The 12,480-nt window shown below is 43.0% G+C and overlaps 1 protein-coding gene across 3 annotated transcripts in view; it reads left to right on the top strand.

Annotated features, from left to right (window-relative positions):
- RANBP10 (RAN binding protein 10) overlaps window positions 1–12,480 on the top strand; it is an 86,514-nt gene that overhangs the window by 45,716 nt on the left and 28,318 nt on the right. For all 3 annotated transcript variants that reach the window (XR_012662071.1, XM_075101928.1, XM_075101927.1), the window contains exon 4: window positions 3,993–4,160. Coding sequence is in view for 2 of the 3 variants with exons in the window: in XM_075101928.1 (XP_074958029.1) it covers window positions 3,993–4,160 (168 nt within the window). In the remaining variant the exon portion in view is untranslated. The remainder of the gene's footprint in view (window positions 1–3,992; window positions 4,161–12,480) is intronic.

Raw genomic sequence — 12,480 nt, forward strand, 5'->3', positions numbered from 1 at the left:
AGAGAAGTGGGAGGATGTATTTGCAAAATACATGTGGTGAGTTACTCCCCACTCTGCTGGTAATCCAGGGTAACGCCAAACGCTTTTGATAGGGATGCGCTATTTAAATCAATAGGCCCAGATAACTTTGACCTAGAAGTATTAGAAGTGCTGATTGTTATTTTTCATTCAGATTATTAGGAAATTTCAGATGACTAGCTGATGTTGGCCAGCACTGGAGGACCTGTATGCCATTGCCCTCGTGTTTATTGTGGGCAGAATTTTAGAAGTACTGATACATTATTTGATTAATAAATAACTAAAGGTTAGGCATATAATTAATGCCACTCAGCTTATGTTTATGGTGAGTACAGTAAGTTCTCTCAAACAAATTGGGCTTGTTTTTTTAAGATGACCATGGTGATTTGATAAGGCTGACAGTGTAGATTTAAAACACTTTGTGTTGCGTCAGGGCCAGGTTCAGCACTACACAACATTTGAGTTGAAAAAATTGACTCTGTATATCGTAGCCAAGTGCTGGGTGAGTGAGATTTCCTTAACTGGTGACATTAGTGGTTGTCTGTGGAGAATAAGATTGAAATCAAGGTTTTTCCAGGCGCTGTTGCAATACATACCAAATTTGACACTGTCCTTGAAGCCTTTATTCAGTCATTTCTCATTGGAGTTAATCTCATCAATGCGTCTGTTACCACCTTTGGTGGTACAGCAAGTACCGATACGATGAAGCATAAGTATTGTAGGAGAAGGACGAAGGTTTTTCAGGATCAGTCATGATCTGTACGTGATGATGCCTTTCTTTTCTTGCACTATGGAACGTGTGGTGTCTGCATTGACACAAGTATTTTGTGAAATTGTCCTCATGGTAGGGCGTGCTGTTGCATTTCTCATGGCAGCCCTACCTGGTGCATGATGTGTAAGCATCTGACTACTTAGGTATAATTGACACCAAGTTCTTATTAAATGCATTGTAATGCCAGGAATCCTTTTTTTTTTTTTCCTTTCAGAAGAGTTAGAAGTTTGTATTTGAATTGTGTTATTAAGTAGCATAGGAGATAAATTGATTAGAGTTATCATCTGAAGGTGCAAAGCAGCTTTGTTAGAGATGTTCCGAACTGACATATGTGTAACAGGTCCATGTTTGGGAAGACTAAAAAAATAAATCAGCGATGGCAGTCTTTTTCAGGGCAGCAGCAAAGGAAATAAAAGGGGTAGTGGGAAGGAGCCATAGTGTTAAAAACTCAATATTTCAATGATGTTTTTAGTGGATGGAGTCTTGGAAGTGGAAGTTTGACAGCAGACTCTAGGGCCCCTATTACTCCCTCCTTTGTTTTTGGCATCCCGATTTGGCATTGCTTTTGAGCTTGCTGAGGGTGCTGTCTGTGCTGTTGTCCCTGTCTTTCGTGAAGATGCTAAACAGGACTGGTGCTATTGTCAACAGCTTGTTTGGAGCTGGTCCTAGGGAAGACAGAGCTGACTCTTGGGACATCTCAGCCTGTTCCTGTGGGTGTGTGGCATTTAACAGAGGAAATGGTTCACCATTTCTAGACTAGGATTTGCTAGGAGTCCTTGACACCTTTCACTCCCAAACTTTGCCCCGAGATCCAAAATCTTGGACCATGGTATGTTTCAGTCTTGCTCCATTCTCTGATTTTCCTGTTGGCATTCATGTGGTGTGGTGCAATAAACAGAGGGCCTTGGTCATGCGCCAAATGTTTCATGCTTTTCTGAGAAACCCTGAGCATGTGGGTTCACTAATGATAAGATACCTAAGTGCATTTAGCTGAGCACCATTTTATGGGATTAATTTCTATTGCCCTGTCGCGGTTTAGCCCCAGTCAGCAACTAAGCCTCACCCAGCCGCTCGCTCACTCCATCCTGCGGTGGGATGGGGGAGAGAATCAGAAGAGTAAAAGTGAGAAAACTCGTGGGTTGAGATAAAGACAGTTTAATAGGTAAAGCAAAAGCCACAGGCACAAGCAAAGGAAACAAGGAATTCATTCATCCCTTCCCACGGACAGGCAGGTGTTCATCCATCTCCAGGAAAGCAGGGCTCTATCACGTGTAAGGGTTACTTGAGAAGACAAACACCATCACTCCGAATGTCCCTCCCTTCCTCCTTCCCCCAGCTTTATATGCTGATAGTGACATCATATGGTGTGGTACATCCCTTTGGTCAGTTGGGGTCAGCTGTCCCGGCCATGTCCCCTACCAACTCCTTGTACACCCGGCAGAGCATGGGAAGCTGAAAAAATCCTTGACTAGAGTAAGCACTGCTTAGCAACAGCTTAAACAACAGTGTCTTATCAACATTATTCTCATACGAAATCCAAAACATGTCACTATGCCAGCTACTATGAAGAAAAAGAACTCTGTCCCAGCAGAAATGAGGACATGACCTCATGGTTTTTTTTGTAGGAAAATCATGGCTTGCAGAAGTGCTCTTGCCCACCTACACAGGGCTCCTCTTTGTGGTTTGCTGTCTGCTCAGTCTTTTTTTGCCTTATTGCAGTATGTGCGCTTTCTACTTTTTAACCCCTCTCCTCTCATGGTCTTTGCGTTTCTTCTGTAGTCCTTTTACCAAAACCATTGCTCTGCATTTAACAGATTCTGCACTACCCTTAGGTTGTATCAGGTCAGTAGGTGGTCAAAACACCTGCTTTTACTACCGCTTCAGTTGGCACGGTCTGCCTAAGGATCCAATTGTATCTGTTTAAAACACGGGTGGTTGTTATGAATGTTGTGTCTATCTCAGGCTTTTTGATAGAAGTACATCTGTCTGTGAGATGTGATTTTTTTGTGTAATTCATAGGAACACTCCAAAGGGCTGGAGAGGATCCTGATTCTTCTTTATTATTACAAGACAAAGTATGTCATGCTTTCTTAAAACTCTCTGGTAAGAGGACTATTCCTCATGACTCCCTACCTGCTGTGGCTGGTCTCCTAAGAGAGGAAAGGATAAGCCATCTTAAGCAGTAGTGGCAACTGAAGTCGGCAGGTATGGGTTCATGGATTCAGGTGGCATTTGCTGAATCACTCTGTGGCCACAACCATGGGACCACTGTCCTCTCCTCTGCAAGAGGGAGATGAGAGTCTTGAAAAGAGAAGACCAGTGTGTTGCCTGAGGAACACTTCAGCTTTTAAAGGGTGGATTAATCTCTCTTCTTTGCAATAATTCGCAGTTATAGCTGGCATTTCTACATGTAAGAAATTCACAAAAGAATTTACAACAGAATTGGGGTAGAACAGAACAATATCAGGAACTCAGAAGGATGGAATTACTGTGAGATGTAGAAAAGAGTAAGTGGGCAGGGTGCAAACCCTGGACCCAGCTTTAACCCTAGGCACAGTGTTACTGGCCGAAGAAATAAAAGATATTTATGTTAGAATTGACCACTTTGAAAATTGCCCACTGACATTGTGTTGTGTTTTAAGCTGTCCACAGAACAGGAAATGTTGTTGCCCAAGGGGAACACAGAAATCCATATAAAATGTTAGAAGGAAGAACTGTAAACATGAGAGCGCAGAAATTGCCTCAAGCCATTCAGTTACACCTGTGAGCAGCACTTACGGATGAAGCTGCAACCAGATGTGAATTATTTTATTGAATGATTTTGCTGGAAGATTGTGTTAGTGGGAAACACAAATGTTTTACAAGGAGGAGCTTGTTTCACCGCAGGCAAGATAAAACAGAAAAAGGGTTTTAAAAATGAAAAATCTTTGTAAAAATTATTTTGGCAGTCTTTTTTTTTTTTTTTTAATAATGTCTCATAAGGGACAAATGAGGTTGAAACCCAAATGATATGTTATGATTGATGATAATTTATTTCTTTTCAGTTACTGGTCTGTGAAAATTAATATTGGGATGAATTGGGAGTGGGAATGAAAATTTCAAATTTCCTACCAGAAAATTGTGTCCTGAGAGCTGTAGTTGCCATGTTGTTCTGCTAAACTGGCTTCATTGCTGACCTGTTCTTTTGTCTTGTCTTCTGCAGGATGGGATAAACATTCTTATGGGTATCATGGTGACGATGGGCACTCCTTCTGTTCTTCGGGGACGGGACAGCCCTATGGCCCTACGTTCACCACTGGAGATGTGATAGGCTGCTGTGTTAACCTTATCAACAATACCTGCTTTTACACAAAAAACGGCCACAGTTTAGGTAAGTAAAGCAAGCTGTTCTCAGGAGAGTGGTGCTTCTGCCCTGCTCTCACTGCTGTTGTTTAATACTTTGCACGTGCTGTAGCTCGTCTCACATTTGTGGGTAACATTTAAGAAATGGGAGAGAAAAAGAGCACTAAGCAGCAGTCAGGAGATGTAAATTGGCTCCAAGGCATCAGTACTTCCAGCACGTAAAATGGTTTCTATGCTGCTCCACTTGTTTAAGTAGGTTAGGATTGCATCCCCAGCTTCTGCTCCTTTCCTCTGCCACTGCACAGCCTGTGGGAAGTTAGATAAGAAGGCTAATGGCTGGGCAACAGGGAAATCAAGAAGTGGGAAATTTGCTTAGTGTGTTATTCAACTGACAACAAAGCCAGTGTATCAGTGTCTTCTCACTTTTTAAAGGGACTTGTCCGTCTGTAAGCCTTAACACATTGGTCCAAGCATCCCCAAAGGTAGACATTATTTCAGCATGGAAAGCCTTACCTAGGCACTGACCTATAATTTGGTTCATTCCGCAGTTGTTTCAGTAGTTCCTCTAAAGTTAAGGACTTCAAAATTTTGTCCAAAGGAGTATCTTACAGATGTTTGCCAGGCATCCATCGTATTTGATTTGTCTAAAATAGAAAGTTCTGTCTGTTTTCACCTAAAATGTCTTTCTGTTGGATGACATATTCTCCATGCCAGATAGATTCTTGTCTTTTTTTTTTTTTTGCCACATGAGATGTGGAGTAAATTTTGGTAAGTTCATCTCACTTTCTGCACTGGAATTCATTTGGTAGGGACAGGCACTCCTTTCCTTTGCTTCTCCTTGCTATGTCAATTCTACTTTGCTGAATTCAAGATGAAGAAGCCGATAGAAAAATACCCTATTCAAAACATTTATCAGAACAAAAGTTGTTCTGAGTTACTGGATGGGATGAAGGGAGGAGTGGGATTGGAGTGCAGTGTGTGTCTGGAGAGTGCATAATTTCTGGTGAGCTCTTAGGAGAAGTACTGGGCTCCCCTGTACAAGAGAGAGGTGGACTAGAGAGAGTCCAGCGAAGGGCCATTAAGATGGTTAGGGGACTGGAGCATCTCTCCTAGGAGGGGAGGCTGAGAGAGGTAGGACTGTTCAGCCTTGAGAAGAGAAGGCTCAGGGGGCATCTCATCAATGTCTATAAATACCTGAAGGGAGGCTGCCAAGAGGACGGAGCTACGCTCTTCTCAGTGCCCAGTGCCAGAACCAGAAGCAATGGGCACAAACTGAAACACAGAGGATTGGCACAAACTGAAACCCAGGAGGTTCCCTCTGAACATCAGGAAACACTTTTTCACTGTGAGGGGAACTGAGCACTGGCACAGGTTGCCCAGAGAGATTGTAGAGTATCCATGGAGGTATTCAGAAGTCACCTGGACATGGTTCTGGGCAACCAGCTCTGGGTTGTCGTCCTTGAGCAGAGGGGTTGGACCATATGACGTCCAGAGGTGCCTCCAACTTCAGCCAGTCTGTGATTCTGTGAAAGGGCATGCTATGCTACAGGTATAGCAGAGATATGGATCTGAGATGCGGGCTTTTCCTCCTCAAATCTCAAGAAGAATCCTTCCTCAGAGGCAGATGCAGAAAGGCCTGGTGCTCATGCAGACAGAACTTCTTTTGGAAGTTTGTTTTCAGTTTTCCTCTAATTTCATACCCACCATTTGTTGATTTGTGAGGGGATGGTTGCCTAGAAATGAGGCGCATGCCTTCTGAGAGGCATTTTAGAGTGAGTCTGTGACCATGCATTCAGCAACTAGTCCTGATGCTTTGCAATATGTCAAGAGGTCTTCAGCCCTGAATGGGAAAAAAAATTCTTCAAGCATCCTTTGAGGCTTGTTTTTACCATTCTATTTTTATAAATGGAGCCTCGATCAGAAGCCCAATAGGGAGCTGCTCAGAGTTCAGTGTCTGATCTGTCTTCTTTTTTGAAATTACAACTGTTATCAGCCAGACCATGTGTGATGCTGGGTGACTCCTACTGAAGACTTGTGGCTTACTGCCTAGCGAGATCAGTCACTCGTGGGGACACTAGGAGTCATTTGTAGTCCATAAGTATTAGTTAATTGCCCAGATTTCTAACAGCTGGATTATTCTAAATTTAACTCATAATCTGGGGACATTGCCCTTGTCAGTCCTGTACTGGGAAGACAAATAAAGGTATGAAAGCAGCAGCTGATGGTGTAGAGCAGGAGCTGTTGCTTAGGAATGAGACAAATTCACCATACACAGTGACTAAGGTGCTGAAATAATTAAAAAGATTTCACAAAATCTCTCATGTTAGTCACTGTCCTTGATTTTTAGTGTGTATTTACACAGAAGTGGTATAGTAGTTTGTGCTGTGCCCCTCTGGCTGTTTTCCTTTGTTTCAGTGGGTGGTTTTCAAGCTCCACCAGTTATCAGTCTGGAAGTGCTGTTACTTTTCATCAAAATGAAAGTATAACAGTTAGGAAGAGGCTGGGTCTTCTATTCAATGAACACAAATTTGTTCATTTAAAATTTAATTTCTTTTTAGTGACCAGGAGTCTGCAGAGTAGGAGGAGTATCAGTTGAAATGTTGTCCCTTGCTCCATCCTCTGTTCTGTTCCCAGGGCCATTTTGTGCCTGGGTGTCTGGGCAGATGAAGCCAAACAAGGGGCACTGTTCAGTAATTTCTGTATTGCATTTCATGATTACCATCCTCTGATTCTTTGCCTTGTGTCCTGCTCAGAGATTTGTTTTGTTTGGGACATTTGGAGGTCTTTACAGCAATGAAGTTGCCTGGTCTTCCTTTCTTGATTTTTAGCTCTCATTTTCCTTCAGAAATGGGGTTTTTTGGTGGAAAACTTGTGTTTTCTGATCTGACATTGAACAATCCCTTGGGGAGCAGCCTACCCCACCAGCATTATTTACTGCTGGGGGTAGAAAGTAGAAAGAAAGGGGAAAGGAAGGGAATTAAATAACATTGTGCTTAGAGAACAACAGTAGATTATAAGCATTGCTGTCTCCTGAGTATCCTTCTCTTGGGCCCTTCAGATGTATGGTACAAGATGTGAGACGTATAAGAAAATTATAGCTAGGAGGCTCTCCTGAGCATTCACAACTGGCTTATTCATGTACCAGCTTCTCTTTGAGCTATAGTGGCATAACGGCTGTACTCAGAGAGGAGGAATGATGTGGTTAGAAGAGACAGTGATGGAAGTACTAGGAAGTACTAGTTACAGACCATCAGTCATTGCTGGGCTGAACCCCTCCCCCCCCAAAAGCTGCTGGAACATTTTACTGTCTTTTTACAAAAGCAGAATGAAAACCTCAGCCAGGAAGACTCTTGTTAAGGGCCAGTAGTGTCTATTTGTGCCACTGATAATGAAACACAACATTTAAGATAAGTGCTTCCTGTTGAATGTTGGGGCGAGTGTGTCTGAGCCCTGCAAGACCACAGATCCCAGTCATCTGAGTGTTACACAGCTTCTCATGAGCACTGAACAGGGAGATGTGAGAGAGAGGGTCGGGCAGGTCTCAGCAGAGGAACCCAGACCAGATGGAGGCAGGAACAATGATTTATTTGAATGTCAGAACACTTTCTGCCCTAGCTGAAGCATCTCCACGAAGATCTTGAACATTTCATGATACCTATGCTAATGTGAGCATCTCCTTTCTGTGTTGTGTAAACCTGAGATTTACCAGGAAGGGGATGAATGTGCATTTTCTTGATGTTCCCTGACACAAAGCAGCTGACACTGTATATTTCTCCTCTTAGGAAATTAGGTCATTATGTATGCTGCAGGTATAAAAAATATTCATGAGACTAATCAGCCCCTTCATGATGCTAGTTAATTTGACAGCTGGGTTTCAGGGCCCTGCCTCTGGGCATTTGAATTTGTCTTGCTTTTAACAGAAGTACTGTAGCTTTGTCTTTGCCTAAAGATGATATTCTCTCTTCACCATTTGTCTCCTCACCATTTCATCTTTCCCTTTTCACCTGTTAATTAGACAACCCCCTTTGTTTTCCCTACAGTTTCTCCTGTTGCTTAACTATGATCTTCCATTGTCTCCATACTTTTCCATTTAATCAGATCCATCAGGAGCACCATATAAGAACTGTTTTCTTGGCCATCACAAATTCTGGATGTTCTGGTTGCAGCTAAGTCTTGAACTTTGTTTGGAGACATCCCGTGAAAACTGCTTGACATCATATGTAGTCTTAATTCTTTGTTCTGGAAAATGTCTTGAATGTATTCTGGCTGCTGGTGAAATGCTTTTGACAAGTTCTGAGCAGAATCCTGGCAGTAGAAACATGATGAGATGCAGCTAGATGTGTGGTGAGGGTGAATTAGGAGAAAAAGGTGGAGAAACGTGAGAAATGCTGGGGATCCAGCCATTAAGCAGAGTGTCTTGGATGTAGATAATTATATGGGAATGTGACTGCTACAGGCCTCTGGGATAAGTGGATGAGTTCGCTCAGGGACTAATGTATGAGTGTTTCAGCTCTCAGATTTTGACAGCAGACCAAGGTAAATAGAGCAGCAGGGCTGTAAAAAGATCATGCAACCCTCTGAAGTCTTGGCATAGAAAACTTCCTGTAGTTTGCCTGAGTTCTAGTCCAGGCCCTTGGAAAGACCAAGTTAACCTGTAAAATACCCCTCTGCAACCAGTTTAAGGATTAACAGGAACATTAGGGATAATGAAGAAATCTGCTTGTCATAGAGATCCACAGATGTCCATCCCAAGTTTAATAGTCTTGTCCTCAAGCCTTCAAGCGAAGGTTGCAGGGAGCAAGAACATTGGGAGGTTTAAAACAAGACTTTAGATGAACCAAACTGAAAATGAGTGGAAAATATCAAGCTTAGCTACAGCCTTGTTTCTCTGTAAGAACAATTTTACCCGGTGGCTTGATTGGAGGATAAGTGTTTCCAAGAGCATGTAGAGCTCTGTGGGTTTAATAGTGCTTCTCCTCAGCAGCAAGTTTTAGAAGTATTCAGGTATTTCATGGGTTGACACTTCCTACTCTACTCTTTAAGATACCCGTTATTGCTGAATGGGTTGTTGCTTATTGCAGTCCATCAGCACTGCTTTTCCATTCTCTGAATTACTGTTACCTAAACAGATGCTGGAGGAATACCCTGCGCATATGAAGTACAGTGTTGTGGCTGATCACCCAAATGTATGTTGTCTTGTGCAAATTGAATTCTGAAATACGTTGTGAAGAAAAAGGCCAACTGTGAGGCAGAAAGGATGGTAATTGCTGGATGGAGGGTAGAGTTGGGATAGAAGGTCCACAAGCAAGTTGTATGCATGGGGATGCATGTAAGTGCTTGTTAGTCATGGAAAGGTGAAAGTCCTTTGATTAGATGGCAGGTGAAGGTATCAATCACACTGTCCCCCAGCACTGAACCTACATTTCATGTCTTTACATCGCTGCATTGATGGTCAGGTTAACATTGTGGACTTGCAGGAGAGGCTCTTCACACACTTGCTCGTCCTTCCTAACCTCTTGAGCTGTCCAGTTCTTATGTCTTTGAATTTATGAAGTTTGTTATTTTAAATTGGATACAGACTTTGGAGGTGCTGCAGAGAAAGAGTGTAATTTCAAATTCAGCTGCCTAGTTAGATCTGTGGTTCTTTCACTTTCTGCTGTTGACTTTGTTGGATGCAGGTGTGTAGCAGTACAGTTTTAGGATGAACTGTGTAAGTGAACATATTTATGCAACAGATCTAGTTCTGTATGCATAAAGCATTTTATTGGTCTTAGTTATGTAATAGAGGATGCAAAACATATAAATGCCTTAATTGGAAGTTAGTGTAATAAGTTTATTTATAGAATCATAGAGTAATTTAAATGGGAGGGATTTCTGGAGGTCAAGCATCCAATGCCCTGCTGAAAGCAGGGCCAGCTAGGTCATGTTACTCAGAAACTCGTCAAGTTTTTACTGTCCACAAAAATTGAGATCCCTCAGGAGGCTTTTCTGGTCCCCTGATTCAGTGTTTGATCACATTCGTACTGAATTTTCCCCCCCCTAATTTTCCTCCCTAATTGTCTCTGTTGCCTCCTGTGTCCTGTCACCATGCATCTCTGGGAAAAGTCTGGCTCTGTCTTTTCTTTACCCTCCCATTAGGTGGCTGTAGTCATCAGTAAGTATCTGAACAACCCAGTGGTTCAGCCTCGCTTTATCTTGTCAGCCTCTGCTAGACTCGCTCCAGTTTTTCCATCTGTCTTGTATTGGAGAGCCCAAAAGTGAATATCATACTCCCAAGTTTAGACCCACAAGTGTTGGAGAGAAGGGAGCAATCCCTTCCTTTAACCTACACTCTTACTAATACAGCTCAGTTTACTAATACAACTCCAGCTATGCTTTTTACTAATGTAGCCCAGGATGTGGTTGACCTGCTTCACTGCAAGGACCCACTGTTGACTCCTGCTCAACTTATTGCCCAGCAGGACCCCCTGCATCCTTTTCTGCAGATCTGCTTTCTCTCCATTCAGCCCCAGCCTGTCCTGTTTTCTGGGAATGTTACAACCTAGTCAAAGGGCTCTTCAGTTGGTTTTGTTGCACTTCATTAGGTTTGTGCTGGATCATTTCTCTGGCCTGTTGAGCTCTTTCTGAATAGCAGTATGCCCTCCACTCTTCGATTTGGTAACATCTGTGAGCCTGCTGAGAGTGCATGCCGTCCCATTGTCCAGGTCGTTTAGTAGAGACATTAAATTGTACTGGCCCTACCATCGATTCCTGAGGGACACTTGGACTTTGAGCTGCTGATCATAACCCTTCAATCCTGACAGTCCGGCCAATTTTCCACCCACCTTGTAGTCCACTCAAAAATCATATGCTTGTCCGTGTGCTGGCTGCAGCTCCCAGCTGTACAGCTACACAAGTTGTCATGGGAAAGTCAGGCCCCGTTCGGCTCCGAGTGATCCTGGGTGGCAGAGGAGGACCCCAGTGGGCTGCAAACTCAAGGAGGTTGTCCTCATTCTGGTGTAAAGGTAGAAACAAGCTTTCATCCAGCTGACCAAAACAAGTGGGAAGTGAAAAAGAGGTTTGAGCGAGGAACAATATTTGGGCAAAGTGCTAGGTTGAGAGAAATGCTTACTGAACATTCTTCTCAGCGAAGTATTCAACATCACTGTATATAGAATTTTTGGTTAGGCTGTAGAGAGAGTACTCAACAGACAAGGTGTAGGATGTAAATTATACCTTACTGGCTATTTATTTAGTAAAATATTCAGGATTTTTTTTTCCGAGCAATTGATTTTGGATCTCTGCTGTTTTGAATAGTAGTTATTTGTTTCCTATCCTGACTCCTAAAATTGGTTTATATTACCATTTCAGGCTGATCTGGTAACATTACATTGCAGCTCTTGGTTAAAGTAGTCCTAACATTAAAAACAGAGAACGATGCACTCTTCTTTCTGTGCAGCTGTTTCATTGCCACCCAGAAAGGATTGCTGCATGGCTGAGAGGTGGGATGTGTGTGAGAACTGCACGTACTGGTGTGGATACCAGCCTTCCTCTGGCTGGGGACAGAAACCATTACTGGGAGTACTTCTGCACTCTGAGCCGCAGCTTCCAGATTGACTCCTGAAATGCTGGCTTAAACCATTAATTAAGCTCAGCCTGGTAAGGTGAACAGGGCATGGCAGCAGTTTCCCCTGTGCTGTTGGTGAGGGTGATCCAGAACCTGTGGGTTACAGCTGTTGTTGCGGGCCGATCCATCTCACTGTGCTGCTGCCCAGCTGCTGGATCTCACCCATGGTGGATGCAGGCACACATTGTGCAGGAGAGGGAGGAGAGGCACCCTCCTTCTGAGTGGTAGCTCACATCTAAATCAGATGCAGAACACTGCAAAGCTGTGCCCAGCGGTATCCTGACTCTAACTGAGAGTTGTCTCTGGCCACAACTATGTTAGCGATCCTAGATAATGTCTGTCTCTGCTTAAGTAGGTATCTCTTTTCTGGCATGCCAAACATAAATGAAAATGGAAACCATATACTTTTTTTCTCTCTCTTCTATTTGGAACTCTGGCAGCGTAGTGAGGATAAAGCTGTTCTTTGCACAGTATTTATCGGGTGCTCCTGGCTGCAGCTTGGTCCTGTCGCATGGCTGTTACTCAGCTGTAATGCAAAGCATTGAATGTTCATTCCTGTCTCTCTGGCTGGTAAGGAGAAGTAGTTATAGCCTAAATCAAAGCAACATTATAGGAAAACTCTGTTTCTAAAGCCAAAGTGAGTCTTGAAAATCAACTCCTTCATAGAAATAAAGGGAGAAGCAAAGAAAAAAGGAGCTGCTTTTTAGAAAATCCCATTTCTGGGAGAGATGTCTGAAACATG

Source organism: Phalacrocorax aristotelis, chromosome 8 (assembly GCF_949628215.1).
Source record: "Phalacrocorax aristotelis chromosome 8, bGulAri2.1, whole genome shotgun sequence".
Taxonomy (NCBI): domain Eukaryota; kingdom Metazoa; phylum Chordata; class Aves; order Suliformes; family Phalacrocoracidae; genus Phalacrocorax; species Phalacrocorax aristotelis.